The 24421-nt window shown below is 57.2% G+C and overlaps 9 protein-coding genes across 9 annotated transcripts; 6 read left to right on the top strand and 3 right to left on the bottom strand.

Annotated features, from left to right (window-relative positions):
• Positions 1 to 288: 288 nt before the first annotated feature.
• On the top strand, positions 289 to 1972 carry MKK02DRAFT_16582 (Dfp1/Him1, central region-domain-containing protein; the record flags this gene model as incomplete). Its single annotated transcript, XM_053085654.1, has 4 exons — positions 289 to 717; positions 748 to 880; positions 911 to 1761; positions 1793 to 1972. 4 exons carry the CDS (start codon positions 289 to 291, stop codon positions 1970 to 1972), a joined length of 1593 nt encoding a protein of 530 aa, XP_052944493.1.
• An 848-nt stretch (positions 1973 to 2820) lies between these two features.
• Positions 2821 to 4488, top strand: MKK02DRAFT_34278 (major facilitator superfamily domain-containing protein; the record flags this gene model as incomplete). Its single annotated transcript, XM_053088890.1, has 7 exons — positions 2821 to 2994; positions 3027 to 3056; positions 3090 to 3121; positions 3154 to 3434; positions 3468 to 3649; positions 3681 to 3901; positions 3933 to 4488. The coding sequence occupies 7 exons, from the start codon at positions 2821 to 2823 to the stop codon at positions 4486 to 4488; spliced, it is 1476 nt and encodes a 491-aa protein (XP_052944494.1).
• A 5833-nt stretch (positions 4489 to 10321) lies between these two features.
• Positions 10322 to 11783, bottom strand: MKK02DRAFT_34282 (putative acyl-CoA oxidase; the record flags this gene model as incomplete). Its single annotated transcript, XM_053088891.1, has 7 exons — positions 10322 to 10514; positions 10546 to 10805; positions 10834 to 10929; positions 10961 to 11096; positions 11128 to 11237; positions 11269 to 11505; positions 11538 to 11783. 7 exons carry the CDS (start codon positions 11781 to 11783, stop codon positions 10322 to 10324), a joined length of 1278 nt encoding a protein of 425 aa, XP_052944495.1.
• A 227-nt stretch (positions 11784 to 12010) lies between these two features.
• MKK02DRAFT_34283 (Acetokinase family-domain-containing protein) lies at positions 12011 to 13438 on the top strand (the record flags this gene model as incomplete). Its single annotated transcript, XM_053088892.1, has 7 exons — positions 12011 to 12233; positions 12263 to 12344; positions 12376 to 12475; positions 12504 to 12590; positions 12621 to 12846; positions 12878 to 13028; positions 13060 to 13438. The coding sequence occupies 7 exons, from the start codon at positions 12011 to 12013 to the stop codon at positions 13436 to 13438; spliced, it is 1248 nt and encodes a 415-aa protein (XP_052944496.1).
• A 22-nt stretch (positions 13439 to 13460) lies between these two features.
• MKK02DRAFT_34284 (AMP binding protein) lies at positions 13461 to 15225 on the bottom strand (the record flags this gene model as incomplete). Its single annotated transcript, XM_053088893.1, has 6 exons — positions 13461 to 13768; positions 13799 to 13845; positions 13877 to 14155; positions 14185 to 14458; positions 14489 to 14877; positions 14906 to 15225. 6 exons carry the CDS (start codon positions 15223 to 15225, stop codon positions 13461 to 13463), a joined length of 1617 nt encoding a protein of 538 aa, XP_052944497.1.
• Positions 15226 to 16062: 837 nt separating this feature from the next.
• Positions 16063 to 16789, top strand: MKK02DRAFT_27879 (uncharacterized protein; the record flags this gene model as incomplete). The annotated part of the gene is made up of 2 exons (XM_053087419.1): positions 16063 to 16281; positions 16637 to 16789. 2 exons carry the CDS (start codon positions 16063 to 16065, stop codon positions 16787 to 16789), a joined length of 372 nt encoding a protein of 123 aa, XP_052944498.1.
• A 1420-nt stretch (positions 16790 to 18209) lies between these two features.
• MKK02DRAFT_37601 (TspO/MBR-related protein) lies at positions 18210 to 19090 on the bottom strand (the record flags this gene model as incomplete). The annotated part of the gene is made up of 7 exons (XM_053089711.1): positions 18210 to 18231; positions 18267 to 18303; positions 18335 to 18475; positions 18506 to 18585; positions 18616 to 18749; positions 18783 to 18856; positions 19036 to 19090. The coding sequence occupies 7 exons, from the start codon at positions 19088 to 19090 to the stop codon at positions 18210 to 18212; spliced, it is 543 nt and encodes a 180-aa protein (XP_052944499.1).
• A 214-nt stretch (positions 19091 to 19304) lies between these two features.
• MKK02DRAFT_27881 (uncharacterized protein) lies at positions 19305 to 20208 on the top strand (the record flags this gene model as incomplete). The annotated part of the gene is made up of 2 exons (XM_053087420.1): positions 19305 to 19646; positions 19675 to 20208. 2 exons carry the CDS (start codon positions 19305 to 19307, stop codon positions 20206 to 20208), a joined length of 876 nt encoding a protein of 291 aa, XP_052944500.1.
• A 980-nt stretch (positions 20209 to 21188) lies between these two features.
• Positions 21189 to 24221, top strand: MKK02DRAFT_37602 (P-loop containing nucleoside triphosphate hydrolase protein; the record flags this gene model as incomplete). The annotated part of the gene is made up of 16 exons (XM_053089712.1): positions 21189 to 21230; positions 21289 to 21414; positions 21470 to 21528; positions 21587 to 21696; positions 21747 to 22021; positions 22075 to 22822; positions 22872 to 23017; positions 23075 to 23153; positions 23199 to 23363; positions 23414 to 23626; positions 23682 to 23776; positions 23804 to 23839; positions 23895 to 23972; positions 24023 to 24055; positions 24120 to 24154; positions 24206 to 24221. The coding sequence occupies 16 exons, from the start codon at positions 21189 to 21191 to the stop codon at positions 24219 to 24221; spliced, it is 2256 nt and encodes a 751-aa protein (XP_052944501.1).
• Between the last annotated feature and the right edge of the window lie 200 nt (positions 24222 to 24421).

The raw sequence follows: 24421 nt of genomic DNA on the forward strand, positions 1-24421 counted from the left end.
TGCTGTTGAGACTGTCTGCGATGCGTGCGGGTGCACAGAGCATTGTCCACTTGAGACCTCACTTTGAAGTCCACCACTACTTCCAGCGTAGCGGTACCAGAAATAGGCTTGGTCGCACTACCGTAATTAGGCGCGTCAGCGTCAAGCCCATGTATACCTTGCGCGGTTGTTGACTTTTGATTTCGTCGCGTCACTTGTTCATTCTCCTCTACCCATAAGCGATAACTCTGATGCCTATATAGACTACAGCGACACCTGCACTCCAGCATGTCCCTCCTCCCCTCCATCATGCCACTCCCAGCAAGCAGGGCTCGGCCAAACAAACCCACCCCAGGTCGCGCTCTCGGCTCGGTCGACTACAATGTCGGACTCGCCGTCTTTGGCCAGCCCATTTCCAAACCCCCTTGCCCCGCCCCCAAAGCGGATGTCTTTTCGACAGCATCACCGCGAGCTCAAGCACGCACCAATGAGAATCTTTTTCACCAAGCACGCGCCAAGCGGCCGCTCGAGTCCAAAGCCACCGCCGCCGCCAATCCGCCCAAACGTCCCAAGGTCGAGGAGGTCAAGCGCGTAGAGGAGGCTCGTCCACGCAAAGTAGATGAGAAATGGGTGGCCAAGTGGATCAAAGTCTTTCCCACCTTGACGCTTCACTTTGAGTCTGGGGTCGACGATGCAGCAGGGCGGATGTTGCGCCAGAGGGTGTTGAGATTAGGAGCAGTAAGTTTAGGCTAGGCCGAGCTGACGCAGTCTGTCGATGCCTTTTTCCATCACAAAGTTACCCATCTTATCATCCGAGGCGGATCTTCGCCCCAGAAGAGAGGCGCTATGGGTTTAGCCGACAAGGCCAGGGATATGGGCATGAAGGTGTGGGATATGAAGAGTAAGTTTGAGCAAGACTGAGCTGATGTAGAACTCGGCGAGCTCGTTTCCCACATCTCCCCCGTCGAGGTCGCAGCTGCAGACTCTCTCCGCACCCTCCTCGAGGATGAGCGCCTGCATGGCACAAGGGAACGGGACAGTACTGCCCCTCGCCCGGACCACTACTACTTTAAACCGGGAAGCAAATACGTCCTCATCGAAGACGCCATCGGTCGGCATCGGCCCATCATGATCAAAGAATACCCCGGCGGTCAGCCTGAATGGCCAGTCCTCCACGACACCTTTCTTCGCACCATCCAGTCGGACACCTCACCCGTCGATCGGCGGGCACGGGCATGGTCGCTCTACGTCGAGTGCAAGCCCTATGCGGGTGAGCGTCCTCCCGGCGAGCTACGACGCGCTACTTCCATGCGCAACATCTCTGGCACGCCCGACCTTCCCCCTCCCGCCCCCTACCAAATCGCATCTGGCAATAGCGTCGTCCTTACCTCCAATATCGCATCCACCTCCAACGCCAACCCCTCCCCCTTTACCGCTACCCTCGGCTCGGCTAAAGATCGCGCCATCAAGCAGCTGTCCAAGCGGGTACAGGTGCTCAAGGGCAACGCGCGCCTCGCGGCGGTCAAGCACAATCAGCCCAATGACCTCTTTGCACCTCAGCGACGAGCGTCCACCGGCTCGGCCCCGCCCCCAAGGCTTTTTAGTACGCAGGAGCAGGTGGTTGAGATGCTGAGGCGCACGCGGGAGCCCAAGGAGGAAGTGTATAGCAAGGAGATCAGAGTGGCAAACCATGAAAAGGTTCATTGTCAGGGCGGCAAGGAACAGGACACGGCGGCGGGGTACTGCGAGAATTGCCGATTGCGCTACCCAGATCTTTCAATCGTGAGTGGACCCGCGAATAGGCTGACATTAGCATCTAGCGTCCAAGAAGCACCGGCGGTTCGCCCATGACAATCAAAACTTTGCCGAGCTGGATCAACTCCTGGCTACGCTGCGGCGGCCCGGCGACATTGGCGTCTTTGACGAGAGCGATGAGGAGACGGAGCAGGACGCCGAGGATGACGATGAGGGGTCGGATGGGGCCTCAGAGTAATTGTATTTGTATATGCTATATACTATGCGCTCACTTACTGAAGCTGTTTCCAGGCTGATATCATATTGACATGACCATGGTCGCACTCGATCAAGCGGGCAAACTTCATCAACACAAGCTGCAGCAACTCAGGTAAGCGTCAGACTGGCTGTCGAACGTCGACGGCGCCCGCTGATCTGGCAGAGTTTGGTTGCTAATCCCTCGCAACATCTGATACCAGCCAAAGCGCGCCGTGTCACTGCCGTGTCTCCTGTGTCTCCGGTTCTCGGTAAATCGGCGCCGGTACGAACGTAATCCAGCCGTCACTAACCGTAACATCCATAGAGCCAGATCGGCAAGTAGTTGCCAAGCACTGCCCAGAGGTGACTACCTTCTTGGCGACTCGCCTGTTCCGAGATCACCCGATCAGAACCGACAACGACCGAATGATCACCGCGGCAAAGAGGGGCGGACACTGAAACCAGGCACGGAGACATTCCTTGGCATGTCGTAAAAATACCGCAATCCCCGCACTGTCCGGGGCTGTCCGGGGTAACGCTGCGGCTGATCTGCTTATCTGCCCAGATCTGCCCCATATTGACCATACGCTCACTAGCAATCAATGCGGGCTGGCGACCTGGAATGGGGCGCTGCCAAGAGAGCAATCCAAAATTCGAAATCAGTTGCGGGTACCCCCGCATACCGCTAACTGGCGATCAGCCGCTTGATCTGGGTGCAGCTGCCAAGACTGCAATCAGATATTCGAAATGAGGTGCGGATAGGATGGCGTCCCGATGGGCCCCTCTCGCATATATAACCAGTCGCGGGGCACCCCCTCCCCACACTCACCCCTCACGGCCTCATTCACCATGTCCACTTTCAACAACCGGCGCCAGTCTGGCGACATTGAGGACAAGGCTCAGATCGACATGCTCGAGACCGCCTACGATGCCGAAGCCGCTTCCATCAACGAGAAGGTCCTTCCTCAGGACAAGGTCGACTACTCTGGCTTCGCCCAAAAGACCGACCCGCGCGAGATCAAGGTGGGTCCTTTGTGAGACATTGCTGACTTTAGCTCGTCCGCAAGCTCGACCTTTACATTATGGTGCGTTCCACCTCGGGGTTGAGCTGATAGTAGACTTCGCTGTGGTCCATGTACTGGCTCAACTAGTAGGTCGTCCTCAGTCCCCGCTGACAAGCAGTCTTGACCGCAACGCCATCGCTCTCGCCAAGCTATCCACCCTCGTCCAGGACCTCAACATGACCGATGTCCAGTACCAGACCTGCGTCTCGATCCTCTTTGCCGGCTACGTCATCTTTGGTATCCCCTCCAACATGCTCATCACCCGCGTCAAGCCAAGTCTCTTCTTGTGCTGCATCATGATGACTTGGGCCGCCATCTCGATCAGTACGGCCTTTTCGAAGAATTTTACCGGTCTCCTCGTCACTCGCTTCTTCCTCGGTGTTGTCGAGGCCCCTTACTGTGAGTGTGAGGCTGTAACTTGGCTGATCCCAGACCCAGGAGCCCTCCTCATCATCTCCAACTTTTACACTCGGACCGAAGTCGCCACCCGTATCGCTATTTTGTACACGGGCAACATCCTCGCCACCGCCTTTGCCGGTCTCATCGCCGCTGGCATCTTCCAGCTCGACGGCAAGCTCGGATTCGCTGGTTGGCAGTGGCTGTTTATCATTCAGGTGCGTTGTCTGCATGCTCAGCTGACATCAGGGCTCGGCTACAGGCGTGGTCGCGATCTGCGCGTACCCCTTCCTGCCCGATTCTCCCCTCAACACCCGTTGGCTCACTCCGGACGAGCGACAGTTCGCCCATGACCGTCTCCAGCGCGACAGGGTCGACTCTCACGAGCCTGGATCAGTCTGGACCGGTCTCCGTCAGGCCGTGTCGGACCCGCGCGTCTGGCTCTTCTGCCTCATGCAGAACCTCCATCTGTGAGTATAGTCTTGGCTCTGCTGACTTCAGCTCTGCCAATGGGTTCAAGAACTTCTTCCCCTCCGTCATCGAGACCCTCGGCTTCAACCAAATCATCACCCTCGTTCTCACCTGCCCCCCTTACCTCATCGCCGGCATCTTTTCCATCACCGTCTCCCTCACCTCGGGCAAGTACAATGAACGTACTTGGCACATCACCGCCTGCAAAGCCATCGCCATCGTCGGCTTTGCGCTTGCGCCGGCCACGCTCAACGTGGGGGTTCGGTACTTTGCCATGTGCGTCTTTACCATCGGGACGTACGGTGTCAACTCCATCATCCTCGGTTGGGCGGCTACGGTCTGCTCGCAATCCCTCGAAAAGAAGGCCGTAGTCATTGCCATGATGACTTCCATCTCGAACGCCTCCTTCATCTACACTCCCTACCTCTTCCGCAACGACGATCGTCCCCGGTACACTATCGCCATGTCGGCTATGGCTGGGTTCTCGCTCCTCTGCGCTCTTTGCGCTTGGGGGATGAGGTTTGTCCTGATCAAGCAGAACAGGACTTTGGCGGCAACTGGGGCGCCGACCAAGTATCCTTACTAGTTGGGTCATGGCGGAGCGCGGCGCGGGGCGGGGATATGGTCCAGTAGGGGATAGCAGGGTTATAGGAAGTCGGAATGTAGACACAGTAGCAGCAGAAGTTTGTAAGGGTCAATGAATCTAGGTCTTTCCTGCACAACTCCCTGAGTATTCGCCGCGCACTCCATCGTGCGGAATGGATGCAGGCGAAAGCTTTACTTGTGTGCAAAGTCGTGCTTGACCGTGACCAGCCACACCTGACCGCGCAGGCTGAATCGACAAGGGAAGTAAACCACCGTGAAGATCGCCACAGCTACGGGCCCGACTTGTACACCACGTATCACTGTCACTCGTTGCGACCATTGAAACAAGCAGGTGAGGAATGAGTCGCACTTTGCTAAGCTCAGCACAAGCCCGCAGCTGCTGTGCGCCCAAGGATGCATTTTCCGAACGAGGGCGTGCTGCTGCACTTACCTTTTGCCCTTTTGCCCGTCGCAGAACCGATCTGCGGTCGTGCTCAGCTCCCGTCCACAGGCCATTGTTTGTTACGAGGTACAGACGTTCAGCAGTACTTGGCGCACCTTGCATGTTCAGAGCTGTCACGGGCTATATTTCACCCTATGCTCGGTCACTCTCTGAGATACACTCACTCTGGATTCAACTGCGAATCGGAATCTAAGCAGGCAGTAGTGACAGATTCTGCTTGGGGCGCTGCACGTATAGAGAATATGATGATGCATCTCAACCCCTAAGTTGCAGCCGGAAATGATTTTAGACCGGGAACTATAGAAGGCGTGACAAATGTTCCAAGATGGCTGTGGACCAGACGCACAATCTCCTCGGCGGTGGTTTGGTAGGCCCGCTTGCGGAGACCCTCGGGCAGATCCTGCTGGTCAGCAGGCGGCGCCACAGTGCTCACCTTGAGACATCGGTGCAGGCCTGAGACCAAATCGTTGACACAACGATACAGAAATGGTTTCTCGCCTCGCGAGGCAGTCGCAAATGCCGATCCGATGTTTGCAAGCAGGACTGCATCAGCAATGCCGGCGGAGGACTTACTGTCAAGAAGGGCAATGCGAGTGCCAAAAACGTCCTCTTGCGAGAGGTCGTTCCCCAGATGTAGAGCATGAACGCCGTCAAACAGCGGGTGTGCGAGAAGGGCCGGTGTAGCAAAAAGGGCCGAGATGAATTTGTGCTCGATGGTCATCCGTTCCGCGCCAATGACCGAAAAGAAGAGGCTGATGAATTCGGAGGGATGAGCTGCGAATGCCGTGGCGTCGAGCTGTATCACGGCGAGCATGAAGCGCAACCCCACCTGGACTCGGCCGCTTTCGTCGCTGAAGCGAAGCCAGGATTGGGAACCGAAAGGGCCAATGAAGGTTGTCCAGTCCTGTCATTAGCCAGGCCATGGGGCGACTCACCAGGCGGCGATGATCCACGACAAGAATGGCGGCGCAGTCTGCCCAGCAGGCAGAAAGACGATCGACCAGTTCTGAGCGCTCATTGCTTGACGTGCTAGTGCCGAGGATGTCCGACAGCAGGCGATAGATGCGAGGCGATACAGCCTCTTCCAGTATCTAGAGTCAGACTGTCCCTGCCGGAACTCACCGTTGCGAGTTTGGAGTCTTCGGTGACCACCGGCTGCCCCTCTCCGCCTAGCTGTGCAACTGTCGCCGGGTCCAGCTCAAAGCCAAACGAGCCGTAGTCGTCCTGACTCTCTAGGCGTTCCTCTCTGGCTCGCTTGGCGCTTGCAGGCAGAGCGGCCATTCGCGCATCAAGGAACGCCTGGATCGCACTGACGACTTCCAATCCGGACCGATAGTCCTTGGCCGAGAGGTCAAAGATGCGCGATGTCCAACCTGCCGTCAGCTCGCTCGACACTGGACTCACTTGGATCGAGCAAGCTGATATCGGGATAGACAGGCGGACCCGCCTCCGCTTCGAACGACTGCTGCAGAATCATTTGTCGAAAGCAGCTGACAACCAGTACCATGGTGCGGCGTGTCTCTACCGATGGTCCCGAGTCTAGCTCCGCCTGCAGGAGCTGCATGATTTCGCCCAGACGACTGATGATGGGCTGGACCGAACCGCGACATGCGACCGCGACGTACATCAAGCCACGGATAGTGACTTGGCGCGAGTCGAGGTCGGCCGATTCAAAGGCGATCCATTTGCGGGAATTGGCGAGGAGCCAAACCAGGATGGAAGGGGTAAAGTAGCATGCAGCGACCATGGCGGAATAGCGATTGATTAACTGGGCGAGCTGTCGCGGAGTGGGGGGGAAGAGGCGATTGAACTTGACCGGGCTGACAGGGGTGATGGCCATGATTAACCGCTGGATATCCTTGAGGTCATGCTGGACTTGGTTGGATGCGTTGACCGTGTCTGCCGCCGCGACGCAGACCAAGCGGAGGTACATTTCGAATGCAGTCTCGTGCTTGGATTCCGGGAGGGTGGTCTGGGCAATATCATACGCCACGATCCACTCGGGATAGTCGACCGGTGGTTCCGAGGGAAAGTTGCGGTACTGGCGCTGTTTGAAGGTGGTCCCGAGGTCGCGCGTGATGATGGGGAAGGACTCGCGGTCAAAGCCCCATTTCCACACCGCCGAGAGCCGGACGCACCGCGCCATCATGACGCGGATGTACCGGTCCCTTCCGCGAAAGGCATTGCCCTCGCTCTCGTCCTCGTGGGCGATCTTGATGGTACCGAGGGCTTTGCGGACCAAGCCCCAGCGGGCGAGGGGTTGGTAGCGTTCCGTGGTCCGTCCCTGCTCGTCGAATTGGAGAATGGCGCATAGGCCAAAAGTGATGTACCAGATGCGCTCGGAAGCGATTGGCCCGACGAGGTCAAACGCGAACGCCTCGTCTGCTGCTCGGAGCAGGATGCGGACGAGGACGTCGGGGTCGCCCGCATACGCCTCGACCGCGTGGGATACGGCTATCCAGTAGCACGTCAGGGTATCGGTCATCCGGCCGTTGATCGACTCGCCGCGAAGGCAGATTTTGAGGGGGCGGATGGCCTTGTCGAAGCCGGCCAAGAGCAAAAGGCGGTAGAGGGTGGACGCGGTGGTCTCGACCGCCGCTTCGCCTACCCCCCACTTTTTGGCCGTCACGATCCGGAGCTCCAGAATGTACCAGAGCATTCCCATGATTGTCCCCCGCCGGTCTCGGTCAAAGACTCCGCCCGCACTCTCCACGTGCAATCCGATCTTGGCTTCGAGCTGGTCTAGCTGCACCACGAGGTGCTGCGCGAGTGTTTCGTCGCGCTGCACCGCCGTGGTCAGGAAGGAGACCACCTCGGACGCCTCGAGGGAGACGAGCTCGTGAAGGAGCGCAAAGTAACGCTCGACCGATTCCGGGACCGCTTCTGGGGTTTCCAGATCAAACACGATGCCGAGATGCTCTGCGCTGAGCGTCTCGGCCGTGAGGCTCCCTTGACAAATGTCGACGAGCTGAGCGAGCCGGGGTATGGGAAAGCCCGAACATTCGAGACCGGTGGGGAGAGGGGAAATGTCAAAGTCTGACGAGAACTTTTCGACATTTCCCCATGATTTGGCTTGGCCCACAGTATCGTCGTGCGGCAGATCTGTGCTTTGGGGTGGGGGTCGTCGCGCAAAGATTGTCCGCTCCGTCATGCGGATGGTGGGGCGTTTGGGTTTGGGTTTGGCCTTGACCCGGCGTACACCCGACGGTTGCTTGCGCCGAGGGGCTCTACCGCGGATGATGGTGTCAAAGTCGCCCTCGTGGAGTCGTGCGAGGGTTTGGTTGTCCTCTTCCGCCTGAGAGGCCGAATTCGAGCTGGACTCTCGACTGAACTCGCTCGTCGAGCCGGGAGAGGGGATGCCAACGGGGGAGGGGTCGTGGGTGTCCCTGGGCCGACGCGCTCGACCAGGAGCACCCCTTGGCGGACCTCGTGTCTTTTTGGTCTTGTCCCGGGGTACGGGCGAAAAGTGCTGGATAGAGTCATCGCTCGACTCTTCACCGCCAAACATTTCCGCAATGTCCACCTCGCCATCTCCGCGACGGCGAATGGCTCGACCGGGTGCTGCCTTGGGCGACGATTGACGCTTGCTTTTCGGCCGAGCCTGCGCCTTGTTGGCGGCGTCACGCTCCAGCCGCTTGAGCAGAACAGCTGGGAGCATGCGCCCAGCGATTTTGGTCCGACGGTCATGCGTTTCTGATTCGTCTGAAGAGATGAGTTGGGGGGATTGAGATTGGGATTGAAGGTCTCCCTGGGCGAAATGGAGGGGAGAGGACGGCTACTGTCAGCGAGGTCTATGTGCCACTTACTTCCAGGCGCTCCTGCCTTTCGATTTCGACCCGTCCTGCGTTTGGAGATGGAGACATGTCTGCAATATTGAAGTGCAACGGTGAAGACGCAGGCTGTCATCAGCCACGTCGACGCAACACTCACCTGAAGCAGGCGGTCAAACTCCTCTTGCGCTCGGCGCTCAGCACGTGCCTGACGCCTGGCCTGCTTCTCCGCCCTCACCCTCCCTCTGGCGAGTTTTTGCAAACCTGCCTCATCATCGACCGGCGGAGCGCCGTGCTGAATAAAATATTCAGCACGATCGTCCTCGGTCACGGTGACATGGCGATAGGCCCGCTTGAGCACCGGAGCGTCCGACAGTTCCGACTCGGATTCGGGCTGCGGTTCTGCATCGGAGCTGGGATCTCTAGGCAGTACTAGCCTGCTCTTTTTGAGCCCGCCCTTGCGCAAAACCGCCTCGTAGACTTGGCGCTCGCGAGTGTAGGGTTGCAATTGTAATGCCGTGCGAGTACGGAATGTCCGCTCCGCGCGGTATTGCGGCTGGACAGGTGGGGGGCGAGGAGCTGCATTCTGTGATGCCATTGTCGTCGGAACAGCAGCTGACGCCCGGACAACAGCGCCCGGCGGTGATGACATGACCTGGGGCTGTTGCGAGTTCACGACGGCTGCTGGAGAGTGATGAGCGCCGAGCTGATTATATTGGCTTTCGAAGGATGACGGGGGAAGTCGCGGCGACATGGGCTGCGAAAATGGACGCAGAGGCGACACATTTGCAGGCATGCAGCGCCGCTTGGGCGTGGAGAGTGAGAAGAGGGGGATGCGCGCTGTATTGGCGGTTTGGGATGGACTCCGAGGACGCGGCGAGGTAGTGAGTATGGGAAGGCTGCCGCTGGGGTCAGGGTCGACGGGTTGAGATGAGGTGCGGAGTGTAGGTGTGTTGTGGCCGCTGCCGTGCGACTGCGGGACGGGGGAGGTTTCAAAGACGACGGAGACTTCTGGGGCAGGAACTTGGGCGAGGACCGGCCGAGGGGAGGGCGGAGAGCTGAGCACCGACGAGACCGTGCGATGGGCTATGATCAGTTCAAGCCTGGATCGTACTCACAGGTGTCGGAGAGAGCCAGTGAATCGTCATCGGAGAAGAGGCTGAACTTTGCGGGCGGAGGTTGCTATCGTCAGCCACGTAAGAGGGATGCTCACTTCCTCGGTGGGGGATGCTTCCCTCGCTCTCGCTATCGCAGTGTCCCTCGCCCAGGCATCAAACTCTTCCTCGTCGCTGGGCGGTACGAGATCCCCTTCGGCCAGCTCGACACCGCCTACGACTCGGTCGGTTGACCGCTGGGGACGGGCGTGATGCTTGACGCTGCGCGGCCTGTCGAGGGGACTGAGGGCGAGTGGGTCATCACTGTCGTCTTCGGCTGGTGTCCGCCGACTGCGTCCTGCAGTCTTTCGACGAGATCGTGGAGGCATCTAGGGCATTGCAAAGTGGAAGAACAAGACTTGGAACAAGATCAACTTTCAAACTCATCTCGACGCGTTCGTGACGGAGATGCCCGATACAGAGGGACGGATGCGCGTACAGTTACAACTACGAAATGTACTGCTTCCTGAGCAGCTTGGCAATAGTCTCGAGCTGGATGTTGCTGGTCCCCTCGTAGATTGCCCCAATCTTGGAGTCTCGCCAGTACTTTTCCAGTGGCAAATCCCGAGTAAAGCCAACACCGCCCGCCCACTCGATAGCCGCGCCAGTCACCTCGCCAGCAATCGTAGAGGCGTACCACCTGACGTCAGCTATGCCTTGCCAGCACTCACTTGGCCATGGCTGCTTCCTGGGTGAATGGCCGTCCCTCCTCCTTGAGCCTCGCAGCGTTGTACGTCAACAAGCGTGCCGCCTCAATCTTGATGGCCGCCTCGGCAAAGTCGTGGCCCATCTTTTGAAAGTCACCAATGTACTTGCCGAATTGCTTTCGCTGGTAGGCGTAGGTGACGGCGTGGTCGAACGCGCCTTGGGCGATACCGACCATCTGGGCGGCGATACCGATTCGGCCTTCGTTTAGGATTTCGATTGCGATCTATCAGCTATGGTCTGGGTGAACTTACTTTGTACCCCTTGCCAATTTCGCCGACAATGTTTTCCTTGGGGATCTTGACGTCGTCAAAGGAGAGGACACAGGTGGATGAGGAGCGGATACCGAGCTAAAAGTCAGCGGGTTCAAGGTAGACTTGCCTTTTTCTCTCGCTTTGCGATTTGCACGCCCATGTCTTTGGACATGACGAAGCAGGTGATACCCTTGTAGCCTTTGGAGGGGTCGACATTGGCAAATACCAAAAAGGTGTCGGCTTCGGCAGAGTTGGAGATCCACCTGATGTCAGTGGGGTCGAGGCGGGACGTACGATTTGCTGCCGTTGAGAATGTAGCCACCATCCGAGTCTTTCTTGGCTGTGGTTTGGAGGCCAAACGCGTCACTTCCAGCGTTCGGCTCGCTGAGGCAGAAACTTCCGACCTGGCATTAGCGCGGAAAGGTGTCGACTCACAGTGTTGGTGGCCAAACCGGGAAGCCACTTTTGCTGAATGGCTTCGCTACCGTACAAGCGCAGGACTGTGTTGACGAGGGTGTTGTGGACATCGCAGAGGACAGCGACGGACGCGTCGACCTTGGCGAGTTCTTCCACGGCGATAATGGCGCTGGTGAAGGAGCATCCAGCGCCGTCAAGCTCGGTGGGGGTTTCGATCCCCATGAAACCATTGTCAAACAAGCCTTTGATGATTTCCTAAAAATCAGCGCGATCGGTGTGATACGCACTGGGTCCATTTCTTCCCGCTCGTCCATGTCGCGCATTCTGGGTGCGATGACATCCTGGGCAAACTTGGCCACGGTCTCTCGGATCATGTTCTCCTCCTCGGTAAAGTTCCACAGACTGAGTGGCGTGTCGATCGCGGGGCGAGTGATTTCTTGTACGCCACGAGCGATCGGCGAGGTGGAGAAGGACCGGGCATAGATTGCGCGGGATGGGAGGGACCGAGCAGGGCGGAGGAGTTTGGAAAGCATTGTGGATGTTGAGGCCTGAGGAGAGAAGTTGATTGATGATTGAGAGATGAACACAAAGTTGTCGCACTACTATGACAAGGGCCGGCCGGTAACGCGGTAACCGGTTGGCCGGCCGGACCCTATTTTAGAGTTCAGGCACAGCGTTACGGCACCTCGGGCATCGCCGCAATCCTCATTCCTCAAGGTCAGCTTCTGAGCTTGAACAAGTTGTACATTAATTGCCTACAATGCCGACCTACCTCCTAGCCATCAATTGTGGGTCCTCATCCATCAAGGCGAAGCTGTACGAGGTTCCTGCAGACAAAGCGGAGCCCCTGGCCGATGTCGCATCCCTCAATGTCAGCAATATCAACGCCAAGGGCGAAAAGGTCAAGATCAAGGTAGTCTGGGCAGAGGGTGTTGATGGGAAGGATGTGGATGAGGAGGGAGAGGACGGAGACAAGGTTGAGCGTAGGTTTAGATATGATTAAGCTGATTAGACCTCCACCTCATACCGCTACTCCTTGACCAGCTCTCCCCTGTGGTCAAAAATGAAGATATCAAATACGTCACGCACCGAATGTGAGCCTGCTATCCTCTCCTGCTAAGTCAGTGTTCACGGAGGCACCCACAAGAAAGGCATCATGGTTACAAAGGACCATACTGAAGATCTGACCGATATGGACAAGCTTTCCGACTTTGCCCCGTTACATGTGAGTTGCCCTCGTTCGTAGCTGATAGAACCATCACGCTGTTCTCGCTGTACGGTCATGCCTTGACGCCCTTCCCGATCACAAGTCTCTGCTTTTGTTCGACACTCTCTTCCACGTAAGTCTTAGTGCGAGCTCGCTGATGCAGCAAACTATCCCCGTCGAAACGTATACGTATGCGCTGCCGCCCTCCCCTATCGACCAGCCAATGCCGCTGCGCAAGTACGGCTTTCACGGCTTGTCCTACGCGTCGATCGTCGACTCGCTCGCCAAACACTTGAACAAAGAGCCAAGCGCTATCAACGTGGTGGTGGCGCATCTTGGCAGCGGTGCATCGGCATGTTGCATTCGCAACGGCAAGAGCATAGATACCTGTGAGTTGCATCCATTCAGTGCTGATGGTAGCGATGGGCTTGACGCCCTTGGAGGGGTTGATTGGGGGGACACGATGTGGTACCATCGACCCTACGGCCATCTTTCACCACACCCCCGACGCCGCCGCAGATTCTGGGATGGAGGGTATGAAGGTTACCAACGCAGAGATGATCATGAACAAGTAGGTCACGTGTGGACTTGGCTGATGGCAGAAAATCTGGTCTACAAGCCTTGGCGGGGACGACCAACTTTGGCACCATCACCGAGCGTATGGGCGATTCAGACGAGGCCCGACTCGCCTACAATGTCTTTCTCGACCGGCTGCTCGGGTATGTGTCCCAATACCTGTGCAAACTCCTTGCGACGACCAAAGACATTGACGGGATTGTCTTTTCGGGTGGGATAGGCGAAAAGTCACAACAGCTCAGAGCAGACGTGCTCGAGCACTTTGCGTGGATGGGCGTTACCGTTAAAGCGGGGGGTGATGGTGTGGTGGAGGAGATTGCCAATGGCAAGCTGCGCGGGTGGGTTGTCAAGACCGACGAGGAGGGGTGGTGCGCACGTCTCGCTAGGGATGACTTTGACATATGATCGCTACAATTTGGCTATATCCCTACAACTTGGCTTTCTCCTCCTTGGCCAGCAGCCTCAGATCCTTTCTCAAAATCTTCCCACTCGGACTCTTGGGTATAGCGTCAATCAATACCACGCCTCCCCGCAGATTCTTGTAATGCGCCACCTTGCCCTCGACCCACTTGGCAATCTCCTTTCGAAACGCCGCCGCGTCTGCGGGCTTGGTCGCGGGGACAATGTATGCTCGAGGGAGTTCGGTCGCTTGATCCTTGGACCAGATCCCGATGACGGCTGCGTCGGCGACTTGATCGTTCGACAAGAGGAGCGCTTCCAATTCCGCCGGAGGGACTATTTCAGCTTTGTCTACTCGCAACACACCTTGGAAACCCTTGTACTTGATTAATTCCTTGACGCGGTCCACAATGCTGATTTTAGCCGAGCTTTTCTAGGACTCACGCAAAGTATCCGTCCTCCGCGACGACCGCCACATCGCCCGTCTTGAACCATCCTCCCTCGGCAAATGTGTTGCTCGTCGCTTCGGCGTTGCGCCAATACCCCTTCATCACGCACGGCCCCCTCAGCCATAGCTCCCCTCGTTCTGCATCCTTTCCGCTTTCCGCATCCACCAGCCGCGCCTGGAAGGTTGGCATCAACCGCCCGACCTGACCCGAGTGGGTTCGTGACTCGTCCAACGTCATGACGTGGGTCACCGGGGATGTTTCCGTGAGGCCATACCTAATCAGCGTGGATGCAAAGGGACTCACCCCTGGGTGACCTTGATCCAAGGGAACTTCTTTTCAAACGTCGCTGTGAGCTCTCGCCCGAGCGGCGCAGCTCCACTCATTAGCCCCCTCAAACTTTTGAGTTTGTTGCCGACATTCTTGGAGTGAATGAGGACGATGAGGACCGGCGGGACGACCAGGCCCCAGGTGATTTTGTACTTTTCGATCGCAGAAAGGACGGAGATCTCTTCGAAGCGGGGTAGGATGACGACGGGTACCCCGCGGGTGAGAGGCTGGTGCAAGACAACGCTGAGGCCTAGGTCAGTTGTGTTGTCGCTGGACCTACCGTAGATGTGCGAGAATGGCAGGATACCCAGGACCACGTCTTTATCCGCCAGAGGTTCGTACACCGTGTTGAGCGCCTGGATCTCACTGGTGATGTTGTGGTGACTGGTCTCGACTCCTTTGGCTCTTCCTGTTGTCCCAGAAGAGTAGCACAGGTAGGCTGTGGAGCTCTCGGCGTAGGGTTCCGGTGTGAGTGGCGCCTGCCAGAGGTCATAGATGGATTTGTACCCGGCCGTGGATGTATCGGAGAGGAGGACGATGCGGCTGGGGGGTATTTTGGGGGCGTCGGGGAGGGCCAAAGCCTTGAGTAGAGTGTCGAGTAGGAGCGGCCCGACAAAGATTAAGGACGCGGTGGAATCATTGATTTGGTGGAGTAGCTCTGGAGGAGAACTATCAGCCAGGTACGAGGTAGACTTACTAGGCATAGCTTGCTGGGGATACGACCACTCCGGCGGCTTGACCGCCAAGTAAGGCATTGATCCACTCGTAACTGTTCATCCCAAAGATCAACATGACATCGCCTTGTTTGACGCCTAAGGAGCGGATCCCTGCCGCGAGTTGACGGGCTTGGTGGGCGACTTGTTGTCGTTGGACCTTCTTGCCAGAGAGCCCGTCGATAAAGGCGATCCCCTTGGGGTCGGGGGTGGGGTAGCATTGGTGGTCGCCAAAGAGATAGTCAAAGATGGAGCATTTGGGGAGGAAGGGGGGTGGGTGGATGGATTCGAGTATGCGGGACATGGCGGAGGGGTTGTCGTTGTGATGAGGGTAGAAGATGTAGCCGGGGGGGAGGCGAGTGACGCGGTGGAGGTGTGGTCGAGGTGGCAGCCGCAGTCGCATGAGGTAGAGGTAATGCCGGCGATTGATCGCCGACATCCGGAGTTGGGATTGACGCGTGACGGGAGCTTTGACGGTCATCTCTTTTCATCATCTATCGCGGCTACCTTTTATGGCCTTGCCTTCCAACGCCATAGAGACTGACGCTACTCACTCGTCTTTTCAGCCAAACTTGAGTCACCAAGCACAGTGCTGAGATGCTCCACCACACGACATGCCAAGACAGTTCTTGAGAGGGACGAGGGTGGCACAGTGCTGAGATGCGTCGCCCACGGCACATAGGAGAGAGTTCTTGAGAGGGACGAGGGTCAGCAAGCACAGTGCTGAGATGCTCCACCACACGTACGTATAAGAGAGTTCTTGAGAGGAACGAGGGTCAGCAAGCACAGTGCTCATATGCTTCACCCACGCACATATAAGAGAGAGTCTCTGAGAAGGACGAGGGTGAAGCTGAGCTGAGCTGAGGGGTGGGTTTTTCTCTGGGCAGACTCTTGCATCTTCTGGAGGGGGTGAATATTTCTCTGGGCAGAGTGACGCATCTTCTGAGGGGGTGGGTATTCCTCTGGGCAGACTCTCATACCTTCTGACAGGGGGTGGGTATTTCTCTGGGCAGACTTCGTACTCAAATCTGGGGGGTGGGTAACTCCCTGGGCGGACTGATGCGTCTTTTGAGGGGGTTGGGTATTTCTCTGGGCAGACGCTGCACCAAAAAGGCGCGTGGGTTTCTCTCTGGGCAGGCTCATGCGCATCCAGGGGGTGGGTATTTTCCTGGGCAGACTGTTATCTCTCCTGGAGGGGTGGGTATTCCTCTGGGCAGACTGGTATCTCGCCTGGAGGGGTGGGTATTCCTCTGGGCAGACTTTTATCTCGCCTGGAGGGGGTGGGTATTTTCCTGGGCAGACTGTTTTCTCTCCTGGAGGGGTGGGTATTCTCCTGGGCAAGCTCGCCGCCCAAAAGGGGGTGGGTATTTTCCGGGGCATGACTTTGCAAGGTCACTGCACATTTACCCTGAGCAAACTGATCCTACTGATATGCGCATCTTCTGACCACTTGGCTCACCTCGGCTGGCACACGGGCAGATAGATCCTACACCCTTGATACTTGTCGGCTGTGTCTGGACATTCTTCCTCGGCGCTGAGACGTCGTGGAGACCATGTCCCGAATCGCCGCTGAGACGTCGTGGAGACCATGTCCCGAATCGCCGCTGAAGCAGGAGCGAATGAGTCGCACTGACCCATCCCGCTACAGCGGGGGTGAGGATCACAGCTCGATGGCACTGCACTAACGTCGCATAGGCCGGGGAAGGACGATACAGTCGCTGGTCGGCGATTTACAGGAGCTACCCGCTGCCGATGGCGAAAAGGCCAGGGCCGACTGGGTCGCGGTGGTGGTCACAAGAGGTGGACAAACAACTCGGCGAGTGCGTACGGGGTACCTCGTATTCGTTCGACGATGCGATGACTGGTGAGGGACGAGGGTGTACGACCGGGAAATGGTAGACGGGTCGATGACATGGTCGATATGCAAGACGCGTTGTAGCTGTTCTTCCCCGGATGTCTAGGCGGACGTTGACCCAGTCTGCTCGGTGACGCGGGGACCGATGAACGGGTCGCCGAGCTTTGATAGGACGCGTGGCGACATGCTCTCGAGTCCTCCACCAATACACAAGCTCGCTATCGCTCGAGTCCTCCAGCAATACACAAGCTCGCTATCGCTCAAGCCCTCTGACCGGGTTGATGCTCGCTATCGCTCGATTCCTTCAACCTAGTCCTGCTCGCTATCGCTCGAATCCTTTGAATCGGCCCTTGCTCGCTCCGCTCGCCCTACGCTGCTACCGCAGCGGCCACCAGCACAGTGCTCTATGCGCCACGCAACACAGTAAGAGAGTTCTTAAGACTGTCTCTCCTGTGTCGTGGGTGAAGCTATCAAGCCTGGCCCTCGTGCCTCTCAAGAACTGTCTCTCTCTTGTGCGTTGGTGAAGCATCATAGCCTTGTGCCTCGACGCCTCCTCCGTCAAACTCTGACCTGGCGAAGCATCCAAGACTCTAGCGTCTGACGGCCCAAGTGGCGACATCACCGCAAGCGACCCCAGGCCTCTAAGCGATATGGGTATCGGCGATGTCAAGTCATACTGTAGCCTAGGTACCCGTGGCGAGTATTCACCGCACTCGTGATAGTCCTCACTCGGCTACGAGGACGGCCGCCACCGTGACATCGGCTGAAGCGCTGCCTTGGTGACAGCCACACAGATCGATGCTCTATCTCTTAGCGTTGCGGGATGGACACCAGCAGGTACGTTGAGACAAAGTCCACCAGTCATTGCCCTAATCTCCGCCGTACCTTTGGCGATCATCTGTTGGCAAACGCGCCACGCTCATCCCTTGCCGTATATTTGCGGGGAATAAAGGCCAGCTCGCCGCCGTCTACCTCTTGGCCGTTTTTGTGTGGTTGGGAGTCGATGTGAGTCTTTCTCGCACTAATCAGAACCTCGCCAGCAACGGGGCATTTTACTATGCACAAGAACTGCAACTCTCAAGACGCAACGCGGCATTCCGGAATCCGGGTTGCCCCTCGTCAATGGCTACGCCACGGACGGCATGGCAGCCATCGGCTCCATCCTCATCGCCAATTTCACCACTCGAGGAGATCAAGCCGTTGCAAACGGTAAGTAATGTTAGACGAGGCTAATTAGCGATCTTTTTGACATTCGGTCGTTTCGGTGCCGCGCTCGGTCTCGCCCTCACTACTCTACTGCGCGAGAATTACGGGCTGACAGCCACCTTTTGGTTCGGGACCGGATCGCTTCTCCTCGGTAAGTCACCATATACATCGCTAACGATAGGCGCCATCATTGCCGGGCTTGGGATGCGGGGCTGGAAAGTCATCGGCTAGGCGCGCTTGAGCTTGTCGCTGTCATCAGCGCCGTTTGCTTGTTTGTTGCCTACTTGTTCAAAAAGACATAGCCTCCATTCAAATAAGTCGCTAAAGTCAGCAACATCTGGGGTGTACTCACCATAACCCAACCACGCGCAGTACGGCGCAAGGAACCAGGTAGTGCTAAAGTCCGTGTTGAGACTGTGCATCTTGACAGTCATCGCCACGACGGTCGACGTCAGGGCAACAATATTTCCCAAGGCGAGCTCCTTCTGTTTCGCTGACGTCAGCGGGCCCGGTCAAGACTTACCTCCAAAGAACAGCGGGGTCCACAAGAGGTTGAGCGCAAGCTGCGCATAGTAGAGCTGCAGCGCAGTGTCGGCTTGGTGACTGAATTAGCTTCGTTTGACAGGCACTCACGTCCCGCCGGGAGTAGCCGCGCTGTCCATGGCCTTGACCGTCATGTGGGAGGCGTAGCCCATCAATCCGTACAAGATGGTCCACACCGGACCGAAGGCCTGACGAGGGGGGTTCCCGGGGGGGGCCTGCATGGTCTAAACGTCAGGACGCTCGTCAAAAAAACTCACTGTGAACCAGCTGCTCCTTGCATTCTGGCCGGTGATAATACCGCTGATCGCGCCGAGGCCAATGGGCAATCCAACTGCGGTATCAGCAACACTCGCAGTGCTCATGACGTTCGAGGCAGACGCGCTCTGGCTGGCAGCTACCGAGAGGCTGCGCGTAGCGATAGATGACATCCGCCCACTTGCCTGGCCGTATCTAGTCGCGCTTTCCTCCTCAATCTCCGTACAAAGAAAAGTGATGCCGCAAGCGACTCACCCGCGAGGAAGGGATTGCGAGCGACGTCAAAGAGGATCTCTGGCAGAGGAGACATTGGGGTTAGTGTATGAATGAGGTGGATGTATAGATGGAAGTAGTCGAGTGTTTGCGGAATGAGCGACCGCGGCCAGGGGCGGCCGGCGGGCAAGCGCGGCCCTCTACGTCATCATCGATCATCCTTGTCACGTTCCTCCTCCGCGGTCCTATAAAGCTCCTACTGACACTGCGTTTCCTACTCGGCTGATAGCCAGGTTTCTGTAGCTCATGATATGCATGGTCATCTCACAGTGAACGAGCAAACCGCCGCCCTTCTTCTGCCGAACGGCCGAGCCGAAGCCGACGAGGAATGCAACAACAACTTGTTTTCACCACTCACCCTTCACGCTATGCAGGGCTTGATGGACCATCGTTGGGACCGAGTCGTTCCAATCTTCTCAGCGCACCATCCACACGTCCTATCTCCCTTCGTCCCCGCACCAACACCCGCAAAGATCGAGCCCAAGCGTCCAGCGGCCACACCGCTACCCACCCCAAGCTCTGGATCCAGCTTTCAATCCCAGCCTGCCCCCGCAAGGGAAGACGAGCATGGCTATACCGCTCTGGACCGCTTCGTAAGTCCACCCAAACCTCCGCTGATAGGCTTCCTCCTTCACGCCAGGATGGCTCCGAGACCTGCCAGCCCCACTCTCCACATACCGCCTCCCACTTTCCCCACCCTTCCCCTCTGTAAACTACGCCCCCATCATCCCGCCATCAACGCCAAACCTCGAGTCCGTCTGCCCTTCCCTCTTAACATCCCCTCCCTTCGACTCCCCCTGCCGTCCCCTAGACAGCGATCGAGCCGCAAAAGACTTTCGCTATTACGCCCAACACTTTACCCACCTCCTCTCCCTTCACCTCCTCGCTCAGACCATAGAGGCCGACGGGGCCAAGGTATACTCGACTCAAGTCACCCTCGACCCACTCGCAAAAGACACATTCCGGCTACACATACCTGGAATACGCGAGGACATTCCTCGACTGACCCTGGGGGATCGACTCCACTTACGCGGTCTCTATCCCCTCCTTCGTGCGCCGAGTCAACTAGCGGTCGAGGCCAACGTTGTCGGCCTCGTCAAGGCGCAGGGTTATGTTTTTGTACGGTCTCCTGCTCTCGGCGGCCTCCGCGACTAGCTTACTCAGTGCTTACTCATGCACTCAAGGCAGATGATCGATGATCGATGATCGATGAAGTCTTCATGCACCGAGACTTACAGTGCATAAAGATAGAGCACGACATCAGCCTCCTTCCGTAATAGGCTGGACCAGACGTCTCTAATCTGAAGGGAGGTTCCACCAGTGTAGCCTGAATCAACCGGTACTGGCCACCAATTTCAGCGGCGTGCCTCCAGCGAAATTATCCGCTGACTCGGGCTCGAGGATCACGATTGTGACTGTTTGTGACTTCCGCAGCGTCTGATACCGAAGCTCATCGCTCATCTATCATCTTGTACCATGTCAAGATCCACAGACGACAACCTCAGTACCTGCTGCGATTTTCTCCACCTGAGTAAACTGAATAGACGAAAACGCTCTCGAACGAGATCAGAATTCAACGCCAACATAAGTATGTTCGCACCCCATGCATTTCGTATTCAATTTTGCACTGCTCAGCGCTGAATACAGTAGCTGGAGCTGGTGCGCTGCTCCGTGAGTCAGGTTTCAACCTTGCGTCTCATTCCTCGCTTGTTGCTCGCTCCGCTGAGGCACCTCAGTCTTCGCTCTTAACTAGCTTTCACCCCGAAGTTGGGCTCGGATGTGGCTCCCACTGAGCGACTCAGCCGGTACGACGGTACGGATGGGGCAAGCAATGCGGTGCGGTGCAGCGCTTGAACGCGCTTGGAGATGGCAGATCTGTCAGCTCGGAACATCAGGGCCAAAGGCCGGAGTGGAGCACCTCCTCGAGCACACGAGCAATCATATCTCCGCTTGTGACCCTCATTTCAAGTCAAACTTTCCCCTCGATACCGTGCCTGACGTTGACCTAATTCTCGCCCTAATCGCCTTGACAGCCAGCCATCCCCCTCTGACGTCTCCATCTTGGCAATCAAGCGCGACCTCATACCCCTCAAGTCACTCCCTGTTCTGAGGCTTCACCTCCCCAGAAGCTCAAAATGTGTCCCTTTCCCTCCGTCATCCAGCTCACTGCTATGCAGGTATGCCCATCTCACTCTGCCTCGTTTCAACCTGAGAGCCACCTGCTGACTATCTCAGCGCGCGGGTGGCAATCCTGCTGACAATGGCAAGCCTATCTCAGAGAAGCACCTCGCATTGCCTACCCTTATCGAGGAGAGGCTATCCATCTGTCATCCGCTGAATATGATGAACCTGCTCCATTTCGTGAGAGAATTCTACTGCGGACTGGGCGGGGATGAGGCTGAGGCTGACGAAGAAGTTGAGTCTATACCAAGACTTCACGATCAGTGGCGATGCTGGATCTGGCAAGACACTGCAGTACGTCTACTTGTCTCCATCAGGTGTCCATTAATGCCCTCACCCGCTGACTTGACAGGCTCGTCCAGCTTCTTGCTCACGAAATGCCCAGCAAGATCATCATCCTCGTCATGCACAGTCGGGTGGATGCGGAGCTGGTCCACAAGTTCTTCAGAGAGCTCATGGGTGGTAAGTCGATTAGTCGCCCCAACTCCGATATCCATGGCGCTGATAATCAGTCGAGCAACCACCCAAGGACAAGTCGCAGGATCTCAGCCGAACCAACCGATCCAACAACAAGAAACGAGATTTCTACGACGAGGTCGTTTCCCTCCAAATTCGGGATGAGGTGGACCCCGTCTCCCAATTTACCAGGGTGATTATATATACCGAGGGCGCGAAGGGTCGCGAGGTCTTCAAGAACCCCAACATGTCGCGTATCGGAGCGATCATCCACGACGACTGTCACAAGCGATCGGCCTGGTCGGAGAATCTTATCGCGGACGCGAAGGCTGTGAGTTCTCTCTCGACTGGGCTTCTGGAGATCGTAACTGAGCTGATGCCCAGCTTCGCCAAGAGGGCAACCAGGTCCGTCTGGGCTTCGTCAGCGGCACCCACCACAACTTCTCCCCATTCCGCCATTACTTCCCCCTCCCCGCCCAAGCCCATTTTCACTTTCCCTCCATCCCCTACCCCCGGCGGATCCGGTACGTCCCCACCCGCGGCCAAATTCTCGATGCTTGGGTCGCCGCCGAGGTCAAGGAATACCTCCGCTGCTTCAACTCGGGCAATATCCTCGTCTTTGTCAGCGGTATGCGGGAGGGCGAGGCGATCCGGGACAAGATTCGCCAGGTCTTGACGCGTGACCAGCTCCAGGCGATCGAGATAAGCAGTATCAGCTCGGCTTCTCCCTGGGGCGACAAGGAAACGGCGCTGTCGACCAAGAGCAAGATCAAGGGTCCCTCCAGGCTCCGTATCGTCATCTCAGCCAACGTCGCGGAAAACGCCATCACGCCATTCCACGTCGGGATCGTCATCGACACCATGCTACACAAGGTCGGGACGTACGATCCAGAACTCGATCGGCGTGAGCTCTCGGTCGAGCCGATACCCAAGCAGAGCGCGGAGCACAGGTCGGGCAGGTCTTCTCGAGAGAAAGATGGCTGGGTGGTCAGACCGATGTCTGAGGCGGCGTACGAGGCGGATCTCGTTCAGGCGCATCGGCCTGAGATCGAGACGGAGGAGTTTACCCGCACCCTGTTGAGACATCTGGCGTTCGCGACTCTGAGGGGCCGTCAGTTCCTCGAGCCTCAGCGTAGGTCTTTCCTTTTGTGCGGAGTATGGCATCAAGCTGATACGTTCAGATACTTCCTCTCCAGCTCTTCAACGCCGCGCTATCATCACTCTCAAGCGCCTCGATGCCATCACCGCCGACGATGCCAACTCCATCGGCAGCGTGAGGATCACGTCCATGGGGCAGAAGATGGCAAGGATCGGCGCTTCTCCTGAGGTATGCTCAGTGCATCAGTCGCCGATCTAGTCGATATCGATGAGCTGACCTTTCCAGTACGCCCGCTCAGTCATCGCTGCCGCTGGGCGCGGGTTTTTGCCAGAGATGATTGTCATCGTCGCTGCCAATACCACTTGTACGTCTAGCTACTCCATCACGCGGAATATTGGCTGACACTTAGCTCAATCGATCTTCTTTTCGCGCGAGGAGATTGAGCAACGCCCGCGCCCCAAGCACCTCACTGGAGCGGCTCAAGTTCAAGCGGTCCTCGAGGAGCGGGCGGAGCTGCATCTCGAAGAAGGGGATCACCTGACCCTCTTCAACGTGTTCCGGATTTGGCTCGAACGTAAGTCCAAGTCATTGCTGGAGCGGAAAGAGATAGTGCTGACCCTCTAGTCAAGGCTGCCCGCAATTCGAAAGATGACGCCGAAGAGGAAGCAGCCGACGCAGAAGCTCGACCAGCGGAGGATGGCGCGGCGCCGCCCAATCTCACCAAGCTCAAGCCGTGGGCGATCTTCGCCAGTGAGCACGGTATCCGCGAACCGGCGCTATACGAAGCCGTCGATCTGGCGAGTACACTCCGAACGCATATGCGAGCGCCTGAGATGTGTGAGTTCTCGGGAAGTGATATCTCACTCAATCCGAGTCGAGCTGACGCGCTCAGTCCAAGGTATTGAGTCGAGCTATTCGGGCCAGAAGGATCTCGACGACTACACCGATGCTCTGCGCCTGTCTCTTCTTGACGGCCACCCGCACAAGGTCGCTATCTAGGAAGAGGACGAGCAGTGTGTGGACTACTACCGGATCATTGATGGCGAGAAGGTATGTCTGAATTCAGCTGGTGATTGACGGTTGTCGGCTTGAGCTGATCAAGCAGGTGCCCAGGGTCGTGATGGACGACAAGGAGCAGTCGGTACTGCATGGCGTTGACCCTCGCTATGTACTCTTCTCGGATGTGAGTCGGTTCAAGATCTGCTTGTATGTGACGGCAAAGCTGATAACCAGGCCAAGAGAGCAGAGTACTCCGCGGATTGGACCGTAAGCTTCCAAGCTGAATCTGGCTGCCATGGTCATCTGGAGGCATAGAGGCTGATGATGACAGATCATCTCCCGCTTGACGTATCTCGATCCGGAATGGTATGTTCGATACTTGACCTGACGGGATGTACTTTGAGCTGACATATTTAGGCTGGAGGAAGCTTGATCGTCCGGATCAGCCTCTATCTCGCCCTTGACTCGTATCACCACCCCGACCAGTCCTCCCTCTCGACGGAATCAACGGCCACCCCCGCACCGGCGCCTACCCATCTATACCCCATATACCCTCCTTGCCCTCGAGTTTCCGCATTACCAGCGTGCTTCTCCTATACCCCTATAGCCCTTTACTTTACCAGATACCCTGCC

This window comes from Dioszegia hungarica (assembly GCF_025882075.1).
Source record: "Dioszegia hungarica strain PDD-24b-2 chromosome Unknown MKK02contig_11, whole genome shotgun sequence".
Taxonomy (NCBI): Eukaryota; Fungi; Basidiomycota; class Tremellomycetes; order Tremellales; family Bulleribasidiaceae; genus Dioszegia; species Dioszegia hungarica.